Source organism: Brassica napus, chromosome C3 (genome assembly GCF_020379485.1).
Source record: "Brassica napus cultivar Da-Ae chromosome C3, Da-Ae, whole genome shotgun sequence".
In the NCBI taxonomy this organism is placed as follows: Eukaryota; Viridiplantae; Streptophyta; class Magnoliopsida; order Brassicales; family Brassicaceae; genus Brassica; species Brassica napus.
In genome coordinates this window covers 22591112-22613268 of record NC_063446.1, presented here as the reverse complement: position 1 = coordinate 22613268, position 22157 = coordinate 22591112, and the positions used below count along the sequence as shown (strand labels likewise).

Here is a 22157-nt window from a genome sequence, read left to right as displayed (position 1 = left end):
AATTTAACTAAAAAAGAAAAATTTAAATCTCTAAAATGATAGAAATCTGACCAAAATGAAGGAAAAATAGATAAAATAAAATAAAAAGGTGAAATTAGACAGACAAAGGAAGAAAATAATTCTTTGGACTCCTCCCTTCGAATCCGCGCAGCTTACACAGTCTCCTTCGATTCTGCCAGCCATATTGACGCCAAAGAAACAAACAGCATCTGTGCGCTTCCGCTGCTTTCTCTCTCTCTCTCTCTACGTCATCAACTGAATTAACCACACGCACTTCCACTGCTCTTTCTCGTGACTAGATTTCGTCGCATTATCCGTAATCTCGCCGGAGTTGCATGTAATTACTTCAATGGGATCTCTGGAATCTGGGATTCCGGCGAAACGAGAGGCCGCCGCCGCGAGATGGGGAAGGCAACACCCGTTCTTGCAGAGAAACAGATCGAGGCTATCGAGATTCTTCCTGTTCAAGAAGCTCAACTACATCCACTTGATCTGCACCATGTGCGTCTTCTTCTTCTTCGTCGTCCTCTTCCAGATGTTCCTCCCCGGTCTCGTCGTCGTCGACAAATCGGATAAACCGCCGTGGAGGAGCAAGAAGGAGGAGCTTCTCCCACCTGATTTGATCGTTTTCAAGGAGAGTGGGGTTTTCGATTTCGGCGAGGGTGTTAGATTCGAGCCTACCAAGCTTCTGATGAAATTCCGGAGAGATGCTGCTCAAACAACTAGTACTAGTGATGGTTTCAATCTCACTGCTACTACTACGCAGCGTTTTGGATTTCGAAAGCCGAAGCTAGCTCTGGTCAGTTCTTTAGCTTCTAGGTAAAGAAACTTGATCCATTGTGAGAGATCTGAAGGTTTTCTCTTCTTTAAGGTTTTTGCGGATTTGTTAGCTGATGCTCAACAGATGAAAATGGTGACTGTCTCCAATGCGCTGCTAGAGATTGGATATGCAATCGAGGTATGCATTTGTGTGTACCTTTAGTAATATGAAGTGATGATAACAGTTGTCTTTGGTAGGTGTACTCACTCGAAGACGGTCCAGTTCATGGAGTTTGGCAGCAAATGGGAGTTCCAGTCACTATACTCGAGGCTAACCATGCATCAGGCTGTGTTATTGACTGGCTCTCGTATGTAAATTGCATTTTCCATTGCTTGAAAACTTGTTGGAGAACTAGTTCGGGCTGTCTTGTTGGAATTAATCTTGAAGGCTATTATTAATTTAATGTGGATGGATCTGAGCTTGATCCTGTGCATTATAGCTTCTTATCTTCTATTATTCTAGTGCAGAAACTAAGTTGGCTTGACTTGGTCAATGAGTGATTTCTGATCATTGATAATTTTTTTTGTTCTTATCTTGAAGCTATGATGGCGTCATTGTAAACTCTATCGAGGCTAGGCGTATGTTTACTTGGTAAGATTTTCCGGCTCTTCTGGTATGAGTGGTTATCACATTGTTCTGGTTTTGCTTTATAATCATGGTAGGACGTATACAATGTGTATACATATATACACCCAAATATATCTTGTTACATTTTTTGTGAAGTTCTTGATAAGTTTAAACTATGGGTATTCTTTGACAGCTTCATGCAAGAACCTTTCAAGTCTTTGCCTCTTGTTTGGGTCATCAATGAGAAAACTCTGGCTGTTCGGTCTAGACAGTATAACTCAACAGGGCACACTGAACTCCTAACCGACTGGAAAAAGATTTTCAGCCGGGCATCGGTTGTGGTCTTCCATGATTATCTCCTTCCGGTAAATATTTTATGATTAGAGTGCAACCACCAGAAAATATTCAATTTTGTTTCTGCTTTGGATAATTACTTCTTCTCAGTTGACTCGCTATTTGTTTCATGCAGATTCTCTACTCCGAATTTGATGCCGGCAACTTTTATGTGATTCCTGGATCTCCTCAAGAAGCATGGAAAGCAAAGACTCTGGACTTTCCACGGAAAGATGGCATTGTCATTTCTATTGTGGGAAGTCAGTTCTTGTACAAAGGTCAATGGCTTGAACATGCTCTACTGCTTCAAGCTCTGCGGCCGTTATTTTCAGGCTACAACAGTGAAAGTTATCATTCCGATCTCAAGATCATAGTTTTAGGTGGAGAGTCAGCTTCCAACTACAGCGTAGCTATTGAGGTATAACAAAGGTCTGCTTTGACTATTGATGAAATGGTTTGTAGCTTTTGAAGATAGAGATTACAAAAAAATCACTAACCTTGTTCCTTGGTTTGTCTCTGAACTTCTTAGACAATCTCCCAGAACTTGACATATCCAAAAGATGCTGTGAAGCATGTAAGCGTCGCGGGGAATGTTGATAAGATACTGGAAAGTTCTGATCTTGTCATTTACGGATCATTTCTTGAGGAGCAATCTTTTCCAGAAATTTTGATGAAGGCCATGGCACTAGGGAAACCGATAGTCGCACCGGACCTCTTGAATATTAAAAAACATGTATATTTCTTTTCCTTTGCTCGTTTCTCCATGGAGATGCTTTGTGGCGTACTGACTGTATTGGCAATATCAAATTAGGTCGATGACAGGGTTACTGGGTATCTTTTCCCCAAGAAGAATCTTGAGATTCTGTTGCAGATTGTGCTTGAAGTGATAACAGAAGGAAAAATATCTCCGTTGGCTCGGAATATTGGCTTGATGGGGAAAGCAACTGTTAAAAATATGATGGCGTTGGCAACCATTGAAGGCTATGCGGTTCTACTAGAGAATATTCTCAAGTTATCGTCAGAAGTTGCTTCTCCTAAGGATGTACAAACAGTTCCTCCAAAACTGAGAGAAAGCTGGAGTTGGCATCTGTTCGAAGCTCTCATGAATGCATTGCCTGATAATAGAACAGCAAGAAGCTATGAGTTCATAGCGAATGTTGAGGGACATTGGAATCATACCTCAGGAGAAGCTACGAAATTTGGGGTTGTTAATGATGATTCATTTGTATATGAAATATGGGAAGATGAGAGATATCTCCAAGTGATTAACAGTAAAAAAAGACAAGAAGACGAGGAGGTAAGCATCTCAGATGCGAGTTCTTGAAATGATTCTCCACTTTCCTATGTGTCAATTTTATTTTGTTGTTGTGCAGCTGAAAGGCAGAGCTTTGCAGTATCATGGGACATGGGAGGAAGTATATAAAAACGCCAAAAGGGCAGACCGAAGTAAGAATGATCTACACGAGAGGGATGAAGGGGAGCTGCTGCGAACCGGTCAACCATTATGCATATATGAACCCTATTTTGGTGAAGGAACTTGGTCGTTTCTACATCAATACCCCCTCTATCGTGGGGTGGGCATGGTGAGTTTCCATGTGAAATATATTGTTTTTGCAATTGTCCAAAAGAGGAAAAATTTTCTGAACTGATATGAATGCACCTTATTGCAGTCAGGTAAAGGAAGGAGACCTAGGATGGATGATATTGATGCATCATCACGTCTTCCGCTTTTCAACAATCCGTACTATCGAGATTCTCTTGGTGACTTTGGAGCATTCTTTGCAATTTCAAACAAGATTGATCGGTTACACAAGAATTCATGGATAGGGTTTCAGTCCTGGAGAGCGACAGCCAGGAAGGTACACATCTTCCCTTGCTATTATAGAATACTATGGTCCCAGTACTAGTGATAATTTTGATGTGATCTGGAACCCTAAAAACAGGAATCTTTATCAAGGATTGCTGAGAACGCATTACTTAATGCTATAAAAACACGGAAACACGGAGATGCTTTGTATTTTTGGGTTCGCATGGACAAAGATCCGAGGAATCCTCTGCAGAAACCCTTTTGGTCGTTCTGTGACTCCATAAATGCTGGGAACTGCAGGTAAAACCCATACACATTTTTTAAAATATAGTTTTATAACAAAGTTTGAGATATCATATACCTAACTCTTTACAATTTGTGGACTTTTGATGAAGGTTTGCTTACAATGAAACTTTGAAGAAAATGTACAGTGTCAAGAATATGGATTCACTGCCTCCAATGCCCGAGGATGGGGATACATGGTCTGTGATGCAGAGCTGGGCGTTGCCAACAAGATCCTTCTTAGAGTTTGTCATGTTTTCAAGGTGCTTGTTATTACCCATTGACTGTCTCAGTCTGATCCTCGTTAGAATAAAGAGTACTTAGAGAGTGTTTCTTCTCTCTCGTGTTGTAGGATGTTTGTGGATTCTTTGGATGCACAGATGTATGAAGAGCATCATCGAACCAACCGTTGCTATCTGAGTTTAACCAAAGTAAGAAGAAAATCAATCCTTCTTCTGCCAAAGTCCTCATATGGGTATTTGACATATTTGAGAACAATCATAATGTGTTCAATTTTCTCACAGGACAAGCATTGCTATTCACGGTTACTAGAGCTTCTGGTGAACGTATGGGCATACCACAGCGCGAGACGTATTGTCTACATAGATCCTGGGACCGGTGTGATGCAGGAGCAACACATACAGAAAGACAGGAGAGGGCAAATGTGGGTGCAGTGGTTCGAGTACACAACTCTGAAAACAATGGACGAGGATCTAGCAGAGGAAGCAGACTCAGACCGTCGTGTGGGACACTGGATATGGCCATGGACAGGTGAGGTGGTGTGGCGAGGTTCATTAGAGAAAGAGAGGCAGAGGAAGAATGTAGAGAAAGAAGAGAAGAAGAAGAGAAGTAAAGATAAGCTGAACAGAATGAGAAATAGAAATAGTCGCCAGAAAGTCATTGGAAAATATGTAAAACCGCCGCCGGAGAACGAAACCGTTACCGGAAACTCCACTTTGTAAAACGGAGACGCATGAAAAAAAACAGATTAATGATTTGTTTCATTCATTTGTTTTGAGAGATAATTTGTATAAAAAAAATCTTAATCATTTACTCTCTCTTTGCTTTAACCGACGGCTTTAACTCCCCGGCGAAAAGGAGGAATCCATAAAAAGGAGCTTGACTCGAGCATACGTTGCCGTTTAAGCAATTTCGACGGTTAATGTCTTAACAAATTTTGTAAACTTCTTTTTCTTTTGTCAATTTTTTTGATGTAGATATTACCCCGTTTGGTATTTGGATTTATAAAAATTAGCTACCATGAGTTATCGAGTTATTCAGTTTTATACCAAAAAACCATAACAGTATTTACTTTTTATAACAGATTTTAATTTATATGATTATAAATCATATTTATTAAAAACACATAGATTTATATTCCTTACTATAACTTTTAAATATAATATTTTCTGTTTTATCTAACTATTAAAATAAAAATAAGAAAAGAATATTATCATAAAACAATTATATAACTATATTTTAGCGCATATATTTACCACTAAAAATAAAAATTATGTTTTATTTAATTTAATTTAATGAAAATGAGAAAACAAAATAACCCTTTTAACTTAAAAAAACAAATGATTAAAATCAATGTTTTAATTATTAATATCATATTAATAAAATAATTTATGTAATATTACTAATGTTATTATAAATTTTATATATAAGTAAATTAATATATTTTAGTTAATTCGTTTCTTTGGTTGAATCGGTTAATATACCGAACCATATCAATATATTACAGTTTCTTAAAAATTATCATCCATTCGGTTTATTCGATACTACCAAATCCACTTCTCTATTTCAGTTCGGTTCGATTTTAATTGGTTCGATCTTACCGGAACGAACACCTCTAGTAGATATTCATTTGAATATGAAAAGAAAGAGAGTCAATATTGCTGACAAAAAAAAAGAGAGTCAATATTTTGAGTGTGTTTAGGAAAATCTCATAAATATCATTTTTTTTTGTTTTTCACAAGAATATTAAAAATTTCCAAAATAACATTTATTAATCAATAAAAACACTAATTGCCATGCATCTTAAACTCTAACTCCAACTTCTAAATACTAAAATTTAAATTATAATCAATAAACACAAATATAAATTAAAATAGTTTAACTTTTAGTTACTGCTATTTGATTTTTCATTATGTGCTATTTTCTGATAAAACCTTAATTTATTGCTATATTAAAAGATTGATCTATTAAAATTTCTTCATATTGCGAAAATGACTAGATGAAAACTAACAAGCTCTATGATCTAAAATGATGCTGTATCGTCTTTATGAACAAGTTCTATGAACTAAAAGGTTCTCCGAATGATCGAACTAACAAGGAAACTGAAATGAGAAACAACACTAATTTTTTTTTTAAACTATATTTTTTAGATTTAGATTTTTTAATTTACAAAACATCTGGCTTGAAACTAAAAAAATAAAAATAAAAACAAACAAAGTTCACAACCCAGCCCACCTAAACCATGATGGTTTAGAGATCTAGAACCGACAACCGAGAAAGAGGAGAAATGGTGGAACCAAATGCCGAAAAACACTTCTTTGATTTTTAATAGATTCAGTCGAAAATAAACACTCAATGACAAGAAATAGCACAAGCTCGGAAATTTGCATCATAGCTTCTTAATATGCAATAATGCAATGATTTTATTTAGTTTGCGAATACTTTAGATGCAATGTTTTTCTAAAATTGTTGAAAACCTTAGTTTTGGCCAAGAACAAAAAAATAACAGAGTAATATTTATTTGATTAATAAGTTCTATGAATTGTGAGTCACAAATCACAATCAAGAGATCTATTTTATTCATAAGACTTGTAAAACCAACTCATCCTAATAGATTTTAAACACCAGCCCAAACTCAAACCTAGTCTCGACTGTCCATCCTAAGAACATCTTATAATAATTTAACCTCCCGATGACGTTATCTGATAACTCACTGTCACTATAGTTACGATTTCAATTCCAAGTGGAATTATTAGTCCTAAGGATATTTCTAATCAATCTTCATATTTGCTTATATAATAGCATTTAGATGCAAATATAATTCAACTCATCTCTATATGTTACTCTAAAATAGATATCTCTATTTTGTTCTTCATATTAGGGAAAGAAATTCCTCTATTTTTATTCTATATTTTATAGAATGTAATTTCGAAAAATATATTGAAGTGAATTTCACATCTATAATAGAGTAGAGATGTCAAACAGGTTTATCCATCATGTTCCGTCCCGTACCGCGGCGGATTACAGCGGGCCTGTCCTATGCGGGTTGCGGTTTTCAAAATGCCGGCCCAAACCCGTACCGCAAAATATATAGGCCTTCGTGGGCCGTCCCGCGGGATGCCTCCTTATTAAACCGCCTGCTACAACTTCTTTCATGAATGTTCAAGTAGAAGAGTTGTATAAGAGAGTTGAAGATAGTTCATTAAGCTTCACTAAAGCCTTATCAAAATCAATGCCACAAAGCTCCATTTGTGCTTGCGTTCTTGAGTTTAAAGCCTTCTTTTGTTATCAGCATAAGCTTTTATTGAGTTTGAATCTGATTGAGTTGTTGTCTTTGCAATAATTTGGCTCAAGTGTTGTATGTCTTCATCAAACCATCTCTCTTTTTAATTATTCGGATTGCAAAAAAATTTGTGAATCACTTTGCCAAATTATACAAGTGACGTGATATGCAACTAATTTTTCTCCTAAACAACACCATTGTAACTAAATTTAATTTAAGAAAAACACCACTCCACAGTACTGAAAACAAAACCAATCAACTTAATATCACATTGTAGTAAATCAATTCATAGTTGTGTGTAATAAAAAGAGAAAACCAAATAAAAAACCACCAGGGCTCGAATCGTCATCGCTGGAGCTGGAATCGTCATCGTCGGAGCTCGAATCATCATCACCGGAGCTCGAATCATCATCGTCGGAACTCCTTATGTTTTCTGTGAGAAAAGTTACAAGAATCGCTTTCTTTTCGCTCTCTTTCTCGTTTTTTTAGGTAAAATAAGAAATGAAGATAAAAATTGTGGGTCCATGTAATCTCGTATGACCCGTTTCGGCCCATCCCACAAAAGACCCAGTCCCGCAAAGACCTGTCTTGCGAAGCCCGCAAATTTACGGGCTTAGAAAACCTCGTCCCAATACCGTACCGCGACGGTCCTTTACGGGCCAGGCCCGTGGTCCAGATCCATAATTACCATCTCTATAATAGAGTTATTCTATTTTAAAGGAAATATAAGTCTCCTTTACTATCTTTGGCAACTATTCTTCCACATTGTAAGGGGATGTTCTTGAGTAATTGATTTTAAAGTCCATTTATAGGTTTTATAATATATAAGATTTATAATTTGATATCATTTTGTTAACTTATATATGTGGATTCCAAAATCTTTACTATATACTCTAGATTTTGCTTTAATAATGTGCTCTTAAAATATGATGTACCTTAATTCAATTGATTTCATATACAAAGAAAATTCAAATTCATTTGAATAATACTAGAGTTTAGTGAAATATTTTAATTTTTAATTAAATAAAACCATATTTTAATATCTAGAATACATGATTTACAAATATAAAATCTAATACATTGAATTTCAAAACATAATTTAGAATTATTAATTGAAACATACCAAGTTATAGTTGGATTTAAATCATTATAAAATTCATCATTCAATAATACCCCATAAAATAAACTTTTTTCAAAACGATAAAATAATTTATCTTATTCTTGGAATTAAAAAACTGAAATCTATTATACTAACACAGAAGTACAAAATAATACTCACCTATTTTTAAGTGGTTTCTTGCAGATTTAATTTTTAACTAATCAAATCACTTCATTTATTATCTTTTCTAATTAATTCGACATCATTTATTACAAAATATATAATCTAATTTACATATTTTAAGTGTTTATTAAATTTTTTACATTCTTTTTTCAATTTTTAACTATTTTATTAATTGTTTTTATCACAATAATTCTATAACATTTATTTTACATGTTAACCATAATAATTTGACATGTTTGATTAAAACTGCTACATTTGTGATGAAAATTCAAAATAGTCAACAAATAGTTTTTTATATTTTTACAGAATTAGTTAGACATGGGTATTAGGATATCCGTTTGGGTATGGATCGTTTCTTTCGGGTATCATTTTTTCTTGAAATTAGGCTCCGTTTGGGTATGACAAAACTTTGGTTAGATTTTGAGTCGGGTCCTCCCATGTCCTGGTGTGTTTGATTTTGATGTATAGGAACCTAAAATTATCTAAATAACCAAAAGTAACTATATTACGGCTAAAATATTTTAAACCAAAAATAAACCCTATTACAGTTCATATGCTTTTTATCCAAAAAAAGTAACCTAAAAATAACCAAAAGTAACCGCATAACCCAATTCGATTCAGCTTTGACTCTGATGTGTAGGAACCTATAAATATTAACAAATATGCAATTAATTATATAGTGACACATGTAAAATATATAACAGTAATCATGAAAAACAAATCACAATTTATAAAAAGATAAAAATCAATCTCTAGTCTATTTTATTAAAATTGAAGTACAAAATAATACTTACCTATTTTTAAGTGCTTTCTTACATATTTCATTTTAGTAACTAATTCTAATCACTTCATTTATTGCATTTTCTAATTAATTTGACATCATTTATTAAAAAATATAAAACATAACTTACATATTTTAATTGTTTTATTACATTTTTACATTCATTTTCACTCTTTTTAACTATTTCATTAATTATCTTTACCACAATATTTCGACAACATTTATTTTACATGTTAACCATAATAATTAGACATATTTGAATGAAATTGCTCCTATTTTTGATAAAAAAATTCAAATCGGTCGACAAAGAGTTTTTTTATTTGTTTATAGAACTAGTTAGGCATAGGTATTCAGGTATTGTTTGGGTTCGAGTTGTTTCTTTCGGATATAATTTTTTTTTGGATTTTGAAATTAGGCTCCGTTCTGGTATTATAAACTTTTTTGGGAGATTTTGAGTCGGGTCCTCCAATGTCCGGGTGCTTTTGCTTTTGATGCATATAAGAACCTAAAATAATCCAAATAACCAAAAGTAACAATATTACAGTTAAAATATTTTGTACCAAAATAACCATATTCCGGTTCAGGTACTTTGTAACCAAACTAAAAACATAAAAATAACCAAATAACCAAAAGTAACCATATCACCCGATTAGATTCTGGTTTGATTATGAATTTATGATGTATAAGAACCTAAAAATATTCAAATAACCAATATACAATTAATTATATAGTGACACGTATAAAATATCTAACACTAATCATAAAAAACAAATCACAATCTATAAAAAAAAGATAAAAATCAATACCGCGTGAACTCGCAGATCAATCTCTTGTCTATTTCATTGAATCTAAAGTACAAAATAATATTTGCCTATTTTTAAGTGGTTTCTTACAGATTTCAATCCTCTTTTAAATAATTCTAACCACTTCATTTATTGTTTTTCTAATTAATTGTACATCATTTATTACAAAATATAAAACATAACTTGCTTGTTTTAAATGTTTGATTACATTTTTACATTCATTATCACTCTTTTTAACTACTTCATTAATTATTTTTACCACAATAATTCGACAACATTTATTTTACATGTTAACCACAATAATTCGACATGTTTGAATGAAATTACTCTATATGTGATAAAATTCAAAACGGTCAACAAAAAGTTTTTTTTATTTGTTTACAGAATTAGTTAGGCATAGGTATTCATGTATCCATTTGGATAAATGTTGTTTTTTGGGTATCGTTTTTTTTTTTGAAATTAGGTTTCGTTGGGTATTATAAGTTTTTGAGTCGAGTCCTCCCATGTCCATGTGCTTTTGATTTTGATGTATAAAAACCTAAAATTATCCAAATAACCAAAAGTAACCGTGTTACGGTTTTGTATCCAAACTAATAATAATCAGATAACCAAAAGTAGCCATATAATCCGATTCGATTCGGGTTCGATTATGATGTGTAGAAACCTAAAAATATTCAAATAACCAATATACAATTAGTTATATGACAACACATGTAAAATATATAACACTAATCATGAAACACAAATCACAATTTATAAAAAGATAAAAATCAATACCACGCAAACCCGCAGATCAATCTCTAGTTTTAATTAAAACTAGATTATGACATGCGCTTAAAAGTGTGAGAATGTACAAAATCTAATTGACAATATCAATATATTTTAACATTTTTTTAAAGTAATTTTTTAACATTTTTATTTTAGTGTATTTAAAACTATATATATTATATTTATATTAAATAGGAAAATTATCTCAAATATTTCTTGATTTGGTTTTAGTTTATTTCAACTCATTTCATTACGAAGTTTTAATAAAATATATGTAATCTGTTTGACTAAATTTGTGATGTATACTTATTTGATAAATTTTTAATAATAACTTATTTGATTTTAATTGATTGACTCTAACATTTTATTTGTATAAAACTATTTGATGTCAACTTATACCACGCATAATCTTGCATATATAATTATATGATCTTAAGAATAAAACAAATTTAAGATAATAATCTAATATTTATTCAGGTTAAAGGAATGCAATTTTTTATTTATGAAAATACAAAAAATAATATATTAATTTTATTAATTTTATATTTATAGATTCTTTAGTATCTAAACCCGAAAAATAGTTATACTTATTTTCAACTTCTTATAAATTATTTGAGTGGTTTTAAATTAAACAATTTAAAAAGAAGATAAATAAAAAGTTATTAACAAGGTAGGATCAAATATTTTATATTGATTGGACACAAAATTAGTTATTGTGTTGTTTGAAACAAATTTAGTAGTATAATGTTATTTTTATATAATTTGAATAGTAAATTTAAATATATAATAGAATATTGTATTTAATTAAAAAAATTACAAAAAATTGGATCTATAATAATGATTATGTTTTAATAAGAGAGACTAGTTTAAGATCCGCGCAATTGCGTGAGAGAATGTTATATATATAACTAATTTTTATCTATTATTATCTATTTGTATTTATTTATGTATTATGTATATAATTAAATTAGTGTAAAGACATAAATCAAAACAACACATCTTGTTTATTTATGATATTGTTTTGGTAAATAAATCAAAACAATTATTTTATTTATTTTATATGGTATATAACTAAATTTCAATGACATGGACATAGATATATAGCATATTTTAATATAAATATTTATTATTGAGAATTCATATTCATATGATAAACATAAAATTTCTAATGTGTGATTTTTTTAATGCAAATTTCAAAATTAAAATATTAAGGTTTCAATAATTTTTCAATACAAATTTAGAAATTACCATATTTAAGTATTTTCTTATGTTATATAGTTTAATTTATATTAAATTAATATATAATATGAATGTCTAGTAAATGAGATTTCATATTCATAAGATTTATGATCATTTGTATCTTGTTATTACCAAAAACAGTTAAACTATTGATCACAAAATTTTAGTGCGAGACATTTAATGTTTTTAGTAATTTATAATCGTTTTAAAAATTCAAAATATAACATATAAATTTTTTTTTATTATATGATTAATGTGGTTGTTTAATATTTTTTAATAACATAAAATTAAACAAAAAAAAAGCTAAGATACAAAAATTATTATCAAATCCCATATATATTAATTGAGGATCATTTAAAAAGTTGTAACCTTAAGTTTGTACTAATTAAAAAGAGACCATGCTTAGGTGTCACTTAATTAAGATGTCAATTTAGCTTACGTGGCAGCTTAAGAATCAATTGGAAAAAATGTTGGTCCAAATCCAATTAATAGGGAACAATATATCAACCCAAAATATAAAAAGCGTGTATTCTTTCCTTAAATAAAAGCTATGAAATTACCTAATATGATTAACATATATAAGGCAATTAATAAATATGAATAATAAAGATTTGATTACAATTTTTGCATCCTTCTTCATTTTTGTTTAATTTTATATTAATAAAAAAATAAGCAATCACATTAACCATATAATAAAAAAATTACATTTTTTCTTATATGTTATATTTTTAATTTTTTAAAAATGACATTAAATTACACAAATGAGGAAACCTTATATGTTATATTTTAATTTTAAACGACTTTAAATTAGAAAAATGAGGAAACCTTATATGTTATATTTTTCTTATATGTTATATTTTGAATTTTTTAAAACGACTTTAAATTACATAAATGTAAGTTTTCCTTAAGCATACGACTAAAAACTTTAAAATGACATGTATCAATTCGATGGTTGATCTGAAACCTTTCAAAACCATATGGAAGATAAAAATCAAAATAATTCAACTGGGAAACAATACTGTTTACTTTTTTTCAAGAATGTGTTCTGTGGAAAAAATAAGGTTTTTGTGTTATAATTTGTTTAATGTCCAATCCAAGCAACTCATGATATATTAATTATAGTTTAGTTCCACAATTTTTAATAAAAATTGATCCGGTCCATCGGAAAGAAATTATATAAAAACAACAAAAAATATTGCATATGTATAAATAAAATGATCAAATATATAAAAAAAATTGTCGATAGTATATACAAATAAACTCACCATGCGCAAGACGCATGTCTTATCCTAGTATTTATTATTCATAGTCATTTTTTGTCACATATAAGTTAATAATATTAGGCAATTCCGTAGCTTTTATTTAAGGAAAGTATGTCTTATCCTAGTATTTATTATTCATAATCATTTATTGTCATATATATGTTAATCGTATTAGGCAATTCCGTAGCTTTTATTAAGGAAAGTGTGAGAATGTTCATTTGTACACTATTTATCAATTTAATAGTTAGTTTAATAAAAAATATATTATAAGTTAAGATGAACCAACCTATTTTTGTAAGAATTCTGAATTTCATTCTCACGGTGACACGTGGCTACAAAACAATGTTGTAATGTTTCTCAATTAATATTTAAGGATATGTAAATTCAGTCTTGTATGCGCATTTATTAGTTGAGATATGTTAATTTTGGTCAAAGAGTATGTATTAATTACATTTAAAATATTTCCCAAAGTTAGTTTTCAAGTCAAAATGGCATCTAGTGAATGTATAAGGAAAGTGGGGGCGCCAGAAAAAGGAAACGTTGAATACTCCCCCTATAAAGCCAATGAGCTTTTGCACAAATCTTAAAAATCTCTTAGCTCAGATCTTTCTTCTTAAAAAAGAAAAAAAATCGTACTCTTTATGGATTCGAATTCCGACCCATGTTTTGGCTTTGCCTTCAACAATGTTCAATTCTCCGACCGTCTTCTTCGTATCGAGATCACTAATGGCGGTGAGATCACTAATGTCGATTCGGTTCAGGATCGCAAACGCAGGAGAACAGATGTCAACACTAGCGGTTTGTTTTGTTTAATCCCAAATTATTCAATTTTTTTTGTGGTTACCAAGATATTGGTGGTCTAGTGGTTATGCGATGGATTGGTTCCTTCGTGCCACAGATTCAAACCACTTTTAATACGAATTGTTATTATTTAAATCATGCTGTAATTTCTAAAGACTGACTTTAGACCTATGAAAACTATGGCAGCTGTAGATGGTGAAAATGAGAAAGAGTGTAACCCTCCAGCTCCTAGAGTTACAGATTTACATATAAGCTCTCCCATTTTGGCAGCCCAAAGCCCATTTTTCTACAAGCTATTCTCTAATGGAATGATTGAGTCAGAGCAGAATCATGTCACTTTGAGAATAGAAGCTTCTGGTATTATTTTGAATATTTAAACATTTATTTCTGGTATTGTATTATTATTTATAAAAAGTGATGGTTTCCATTTGTTTGCAGAGGAAGCAGCTGTAATGGAGCTATTGAAATTCATGTATACAAATTCGCTATCATCAGTCACTGACGTCCCTGCTTTGTTTCGTGTTCTAATGGCCGCAGACAAGTTTGAAGTTGCTTCGTGTATGAAGTATTGCACCCGTTCGTTGCTTAATATTCCCATGACATTGCCTTATGCGTCGTTTATTCTTCGTCTTCCTTGGCCCCTGCTAGTCGCTGATTCCGTAAAGCCTTTGACAAATGTTGCAAAGCATTTCCTCATCATGCATTTCAACGATATAACCAAGTAAGTACTCTTTCTGGTTCAAAAAATGTAGGTTTTAGAATTTCCACGCTTATTAAGAAAACATATAAAATTTTAGTTACCAATGCATTATTTTTTACAATTAGTTATTTCCACAGTTTTTAAGTTTTAACCATGAAATTTTAATAAACACAATTATAATTTTTGAGATTTACAATTTACCAATAATTAATGCATTGAAAATATAAAACATGTATTTTTTTACAACAATTTTAGAGTGAGTATATATATACATTGAAACTTTCAAAGCTTCTTTTTTGTGTGTAAAAAAAATGTGTTCTTAACATTTTGAGTGGTTGATAGGTTGCCACCAGAGGAGTTGACGGCTTTACCGTTAGTAGGTATCATGACACTACTAATGAGCAACGATCTGATGATTACGTGTGAGGACATTGTCTACGAAGTTGTCTTGAAATGGGCAAAAGCAAACTCCTCGGTTCTCGAAGAACGCCAAGGGATCCTCAATCATCTCGCTCCCTACATCCGTTTCCCTTACATGACATGTCACAGGCTCAAGAAAATCTTGACCTCAGACGACTTTGAACCTTCTGTCGCGCACAAACTAGTCTTTGAAGCTCTCTTCTTCAAAGCAGAATCATCACTGGCTCATCAAGCCGCCATAAAAGCCGACTCACATGACCGACGGTTTATTGAACGAGGCTACACATGCAGACCCATCAAAACTGTGGAGTTCGAGGTGCCTCACCGTCAGTGCATAGTCTACTTAGACTTGACGCGCAAAGAATGCAATGCTCTGTATCCATCGAATCGTATCTACTCTCAAAAGTTTCACTTGGGAGGGAAAGAGTTCTTACTCTCACCTTGTTGCAACAAGGACCAGCAAAATAGGTTTCACCATTTTGGATTGTTTCTTTGGTCACAAGAAAAAGGGACGTCGGTGAGTGTGACTGTGGACTACGAGTTTTCATCTAGGTGGAAGCCAACCCAGGAGTTTGCCATAAGACGCAAAGGAAAGTATAAGTTCACCGGAGTTCAATCTATTGGATTCAGGGACGTGTTAGGGGCACCATGGGCTAGTTTCATTGGTGAGGACTCCCCCTACTTCATCAATGATCTTCTTCATCTCCGAGCCGAGCTCTCTATCCGTCTTTAGGATCAACCCATTAACTGCATCCTTTTTTCTTTCTTTCTTTCTTTCTGAACTTGCATATGATGTAAATCATCTTCGTCTTTAAAGTATAAAAGCATCTCTGTCTTTCTCAAATGGAAAACTTGTAACATGAGACTTTGAAGAAAAACTCTCACATTATTATTTCTCATGAGAATCTCTTGATGCGGATAACTAGAGTTTCTCCCAAAACTAAATTGCAAATTCAATGCCCAGTAAGAGAATAGTTTCAGACTGCAGAAGATAACATTGTTGAAACATATATATATATATAGATTGTATAACAATCATATTACAAAGAAATCCTCAGAAAGAAAGCTGGTTTTATATTTGAAATGAATTTATTCAGTCCCAGCGATCTTCTTCTTCAAGGAATCAATATCCTCAGCCAACTCCTTTCTGCTTGACTGAAACAAGATTTACAAAGACATGTAAGATTCGTTGATGCTTTAGTAGATTTTAAAAAAGTTAGTCGCAGTTATGTTACCTTGAAGAGAAGGTATCTGTAGACGAACCATCCTGTGTACCCGAGACCAACAAGTTCCATAACCTTAGGAAGCTACACGCAAAACAAATAAATATCATTGGACTCAAACCAAATAAGAGGTTGAAGATTGTTTAGTTACCAGAGGAACAGAGTTGATGGCACCAACAACAATGGAAGATAACCAAACAGCAACAATGGCTCCTCCTCCATAGATTATTACAGTCGACTTGTTCTCAAGACCATCCCACTGCACCAGGACAAAACACAAAAGTCAATCAACTCTGTTTTTTCTTTGTTTGTTTGGTCGGTCACAACCAAGCAGTGGCTTCTCACCTTTTCCTTCAAGTCTGTGAAGAGTTCGTTGGTGTCAATGGCTATTGAGGTCTCGTCTGATGAAGAAGCTCTCGTCTTCATCAATTCTACCTTGTGTAAACCATTCCCTGCGATTAAACCGGATAATTTCAATGCTTTAGTTTTCGATTAAACCCCCAATTCCGGTTTTGAAATTAAACCAACTGGCTTGAAAGCTTTGAGTAGCTTTCAGTTACACCATCCATATGCCATATGGGATGGTGGAGATTATAAACCGGATCAACCCAAACTGAATTTCGAATTTTAACCGGTCCATTATATATACCGAACCGCCGCATCACTTAAAATTTTAAATTCTGGGGAAAATAAATCGGTCACCTGAAAGTAGCTTCACCGGAACAGTGAAAGAGGATCGGCCAAAAGAGCGAGGAGGAAGGTAAGGGACGGCAGAGCAGCGGGCGGAGATGGAGGGGACACGTGGAATCATCACTGCCATAGAGGACGAAGCTGCTACTGTCATCGCCATCGAAGCACACCGATAATTTCTTCTTCTTCTTCTCAAATTTCTCCACACTCGATTTTTGTTTGTTTGTTCTGCTGCGCTTTTGACCAGACAAGATTCCGTGTAGCGACACGTGGACATTCCTCCTGCTCTTATTGGTCCCTTCTCTTATCTTCAGAAATCCTACTCGGTGGTGATTAATTATAGAATACTCGCATTCTGCGGGGTTTAAGGCCTCTTTTTAGGCCCATTTAAAAAAGATGGACCCTATTATCGTATTTTTGATCTATTTTGTCGTTTTCTTGTCTATCCCTAATACGATAAGCGTAAGTCATCTGGAAATCAAATCTTGACACGTAAATTTTTTTTTAAAAACTAATTGAAAAATAAAGAAAATCAAAACACGTCTTTGTTCATCAAAATATGGAAGTTTCAAAATTTTAATAACCAACTTTTTCTAAATTCTTCATACACTGATGAATCATGTGAAGCTATTATTTAATTTTTTATTTTTTTATCAACTATGCGAAGCAATTATCTATGTGTCAATATATTTTTGTTCAGCATAATTTAATCCGATTATTATAGAAAATATAGTTAGTTTTGAATTTTTCTTTGCATCTCTTATTTTTTTGGAGTCTAAATATAAATTAGCAATTTTCTAATTTTTCAACCAAAGAGTTTGGTTGTGAGTTTGATTGTGATACCAATGTTGGTGCATTACAGAAAGAGAGAATTTAGAGAGAGCGGATGATGTATTAGAGAAGAAGAGAAGAATTATTATAAGAAAATTGATATGAAGCATAAACCTGTAACAGAGCTCTTTTAGCTCCAATGTAAAGAAAGAGAAGATAAAACGATGGAGAAAAAAAAAGAGAATAATATGTAAATTAACTTCAGCTTTGATCGTGTGATGATGGTAACTGGTAAGGAAAATAATTAGGAGAATAGTTAGTTTATTAAATAACGTGGATAGTAGTTCTCTTTTTTATTGTTAAATTAAAATAATGAGAATTTGTAATTATCTACCCTTTATTTTATCAAACTGGTACAATCCTAAAGATAGAAGTATAATGTTTTAGAAAACTATAAATTAACAGAAATAAAGAGCTAAATAAACTGAAAAATTAAAAAAATCTCTAAAGATACAAAATGTAATTCAAATAAAAAGAGCACCAAACATAACACAATATGATTACCAAACATAACACAATATGATATTTGTATAAAATAGTTTCAACAGATTTACTTCAATATGATCCATAACTATAAAATATTTAAAAAATTATTATTTTATTTAAATTTATAATTATAATAATATAATTAAAATAAAACAGATTTTTGGCCCGTGCATAGCACAGGAAATAACACTAGTTTCGTATAAGTGAGGAAACATGGAAAATAGTGCAAATCTTTGATTCTTGTGTCATGATAGTCACACTTAGGTTTCGAATGGTAAAAACAGTTCAAGCGGTGCAGATTAAGCGGATCATGTAGATCAAGCGGATCATGCAGATCAAGCGGATCATGCTGGCAGATCAAACAACTATTATAACTTTGAATGATAAAAATAGTTTCAAATAAAAAAAATTATTGTTCAAATAATAAAAGTTATAATAAAATATATCAAAGTACATAATATAGAAATATAATACGTACACAACAATAAATCTTGCACTGAAACCATGTTACCGCAATTTTGAAATCAATATATAAATAAAATAATTTTAACTAACCTACATATTTAAATTATATTACTATATTTTGCATAATAGACATTATAATTAAACACACATTGTAAATATAATAATAGATATTTAACTAACCCACACAATCACTTTTTTAGAAAAAACCCTCTTTGCTAATTTATATTCATATATATATATATTAAATGGGAAGTTAAAGAAATCAATAAACCTAAATCAGATAAATGAGAGTATTTTTTAAATTACGAATTTAGCTAACTATAAATATAAAAAATGGTTTTTAAATAAAGTGTAAGATTAGTTAACATAACCAACATGAGGCTTCTTCTTTTTTTGTTGATGTGTAGAAATAATAAGTAGTTATATTTATAGATGAATAATTAAATATTTTCAGAATTAATTTATTTTAGAAAAAATTATCTATTGGTTAAATGGAAAGTGGAACAACTTAACAACATCGAAAATGGGGTGAGTCAAACTGTCTGAACATATCCTGCTTTTATGCAGAAAAAACAAAAAAAAAATAGTTCTCCTGCATATTATTTTTAGAATTAAAAAAACATGAATGGCGATATAAAAGTAGTTCTCCTATCCAAGTGGATGAACTGTCATTTCTCCCACTCTTCCATTCAAACACTTAGAGGGATAATGTGAGATGACCCAAAAAGAGGAAACAAAATAATGATTTTTTTAGACATGATGAGATTCATTACTTTTGGATTTAGTTTTAAGAAATCATAAACATAATCAACAGATCCTAAAATACTTAAAAAACCATTTTTATTACGAGATCTCAAAAAAAAGAAACATCAAATAAAATTAAAATGAGTATGTAAAATATAATATAAATATATCGCCAATACTAAATTAAGATTTTAATACAATAGTTATCATATGTATCAATTTTTTTTTTTAATGATTTGAGAAATTCATCTCATTCTTTCTCTTGCATTTTTATTATTAAAAAAATTAATAGTGAAAACTCATTGAGATATCTTACTAAATGAAGATGATCTGATAAACTCACTAAAATCTAGGGATTGTATATGGTTCTTCCACCGTAAACTCAATACTAAACAAGACTCCATCTCTCGTAATAGTTGTAGTTTAAAATTTTAATTTATCCTTATTTGGTAAGGTTTATTATGCAACTGTTATACTCAAAAGAGTATGTATTGATGTGTCAATCTAGAAAGTGATGTTTCAATTCTTGCATGTTACTTTGTAGTGTTTTCATATATGAAAATATATTATTTTTGTTTTTTCTTTTTTTCTACACTCCATACAATTTAAATAGTAAGTAAGACGTATACTTTGGACTGTAGGGTATTCTCTTTTTCTATAATTTTTTAATATATATAAACTTGCTATTTTGATTAATTTAAACAAAATTTTCTTTGATATAATTGTTTTTTTATATAATAAAAATGAATACACAAATAAATTGTATGATCTTTTTTTTTTTTTTTTTTTTTTTTGTAATCCAGGGGTTCCCCGCTTACGCGGGTCATTCCCCTGGGCCCGGTCAGGCAGCAGGCCAGCTTCACCCGGGAGGTTTTTCCCTGGGTCCGAAGGCCCAGTACCCGCTTTAGTGTCCAGACGAGGCAGGGTAGTTTCCGCATAGGGGGGATCGAACCCGGATTGTTTTAGCAATCCAAGCCCGTCCTTCCACTTGGACTACCTTGTCCGGACAAATTGTATGATCTTTATCTACATTCCTCTCCTCTGATGGTTAAAACGACACTATACGCTAAGAAAATTGCTTTTATCTACCAGAGCTTCGATAATTACTCTTCATTAGTTTATTTCACAATATGCATTAAATTTCTTGTTTTTATGCGATATCTAGTTAGTGATTGTGAAAGCAAACTATAGTAATTCTTATTTACATTCAAAATTACTCACCTAATTAGTACTTTGATTCAAGCTGCCGATCGATGTTAGCGAGTATCTACTACAGCAAGATCTTACGAGTCTCCATCTTCTTAGGAGTTCTCTTTGTAGACATCATGGAATTAGAGATGATCTGTCGGTACATTCAGGCACGAGCACCGCTCAAGTCTAAAAACACCATATATGTGTTCCTTGCATGTATTTCTACATTCATTCACCTGTTATCAGTTCTGCTGTTAAAGACGACACACGATTTTGGATTGAGTGAGGGATGTTTAGCAGCTTCCTTTGACGTCCTCTATCCTATGGCCAAAACAGAGTCGCTCTTACTCTCTTTTCTTTGGCACTGTCGTTCGCTTCGCTTTTATAAGAAATTTTGCTGTTAATCCCACGAATCCAAATCTTCCTCCTCCTCTTCCTCTACTTACAGTTCTCCCGCTTCATCTGATTCTTCTGCGTCTAGCCGGACGATTCAGCGTGATTTGATTGTTTTTTTTTTGTTTTTATTTTGTCTTATTGGTTGATAGATTGGCAAATGTAATAGTTGCGAGTGTACATACATAGACACATATAAAACTATTATGCTATATGTTCATCAAAGAATGAATTAAAAATTATTTTGTATCGAACATAAATATATCATGTATCTGTTTTTGAAATAATTACATTCAGAAGTACTTTTACACTTTCCTTTACACTCAGACATAATTCTACCATGTGGAGTACTTTGTTTCATAAAATGTCTCTTATACTCTCCAACTAAAACAACTAAAAACACAAGTTAACTAAATTACTTTTCATTTTATTTTTGTTACGCTTTAAAACTCAGATCCAAAAACATAATTTCTCTCTTACTTTTTTTTTATCGAAAAATCACTTTACTCTTTTAGAGACCCTAATCTGATAATTTGTCTCTTCTTTTTCCATCGATTATACTTTGGCGACCAATTGCAATTGCTGAGACGGAGACGGAAGTGATAACGGAGATGGTGGAGAATCATCTTATGGTGGTGTAGGTCATGGTTACGGAAATGGAACTAACGAAAGTGAGAACACAATGTAAAGATGCGTACGGAAGTGTTGCTCGAGGTGGAGGCGATCATGGAAGAGGTGATTTTATG

The 22157-nt window shown here is 31.9% G+C and overlaps 3 protein-coding genes across 3 annotated transcripts; 2 read left to right on the top strand and 1 right to left on the bottom strand.

Moving 5' to 3' along the window:
- Positions 1-85: 85 nt before the first annotated feature.
- LOC106388743 lies at positions 86-4879 on the top strand. Its single transcript, XM_013828885.3, has 14 exons — positions 86-799; positions 872-958; positions 1018-1127; positions 1361-1411; positions 1581-1752; positions 1857-2138; positions 2250-2453; positions 2532-3017; positions 3094-3303; positions 3391-3579; positions 3664-3827; positions 3923-4072; positions 4162-4240; positions 4334-4879. The coding sequence occupies exons 1-14, from the start codon at positions 350-352 to the stop codon at positions 4769-4771; spliced, it is 3072 nt and encodes a 1023-aa protein (XP_013684339.2). The 5' UTR covers positions 86-349; the 3' UTR covers positions 4772-4879.
- Positions 4880-13344: 8465 nt separating this feature from the next.
- LOC106388744 (BTB/POZ domain-containing protein At4g01160-like) lies at positions 13345-16445 on the top strand. The gene is made up of 4 exons (XM_048749996.1): positions 13345-14265; positions 14455-14625; positions 14707-14989; positions 15311-16445. The coding sequence occupies exons 1-4, from the start codon at positions 14109-14111 to the stop codon at positions 16119-16121; spliced, it is 1422 nt and encodes a 473-aa protein (XP_048605953.1). The 5' UTR covers positions 13345-14108; the 3' UTR covers positions 16122-16445.
- LOC106388745 (protein CURVATURE THYLAKOID 1A, chloroplastic) lies at positions 16346-17663 on the bottom strand. The gene is made up of 5 exons (XM_013828886.3): positions 17314-17663; positions 16957-17063; positions 16763-16870; positions 16624-16695; positions 16346-16543 (listed from the first exon to the last, which is right to left on the bottom strand). Exons 1-5 carry the CDS (start codon positions 17576-17578, stop codon positions 16478-16480), a joined length of 618 nt encoding a protein of 205 aa, XP_013684340.2. The 5' UTR covers positions 17579-17663; the 3' UTR covers positions 16346-16477.
- Between the last annotated feature and the right edge of the window lie 4494 nt (positions 17664-22157).

Coding starts and splice junctions, on each gene's coding strand:
- LOC106388744 (XM_048749996.1), top strand. CDS start 14,109: ATGGATTCGAATTCCGACCCATGTTTTGGCTTTGCCTTCAACAATGTT. Junction 14,626..14,706: donor TTTGAGAATAGAAGCTTCTG/GTATTATTTTGA, acceptor ATTTGTTTGCAG/AGGAAGCAGCTGTAATGGAG. Junction 14,990..15,310: donor CATTTCAACGATATAACCAA/GTAAGTACTCTT, acceptor AGTGGTTGATAG/GTTGCCACCAGAGGAGTTGA.
- LOC106388743 (XM_013828885.3), top strand. CDS start 350: ATGGGATCTCTGGAATCTGGGATTCCGGCGAAACGAGAGGCCGCCGCC. Junction 3,828..3,922: donor ATAAATGCTGGGAACTGCAG/GTAAAACCCATA, acceptor CTTTTGATGAAG/GTTTGCTTACAATGAAACTT. Junction 4,073..4,161: donor GAGTTTGTCATGTTTTCAAG/GTGCTTGTTATT, acceptor CTCGTGTTGTAG/GATGTTTGTGGATTCTTTGG.
- LOC106388745 (XM_013828886.3), bottom strand. CDS start 17,578: ATGTCCACGTGTCGCTACACGGAATCTTGTCTGGTCAAAAGCGCAGCA. Junction 17,064..17,313: donor TCCGGTGAAGCTACTTTCAG/GTGACCGATTTA, acceptor GTTTAATCGCAG/GGAATGGTTTACACAAGGTA. Junction 16,696..16,762: donor CCATCAACTCTGTTCCTCTG/GTAACTAAACAA, acceptor TTTTGCGTGTAG/CTTCCTAAGGTTATGGAACT.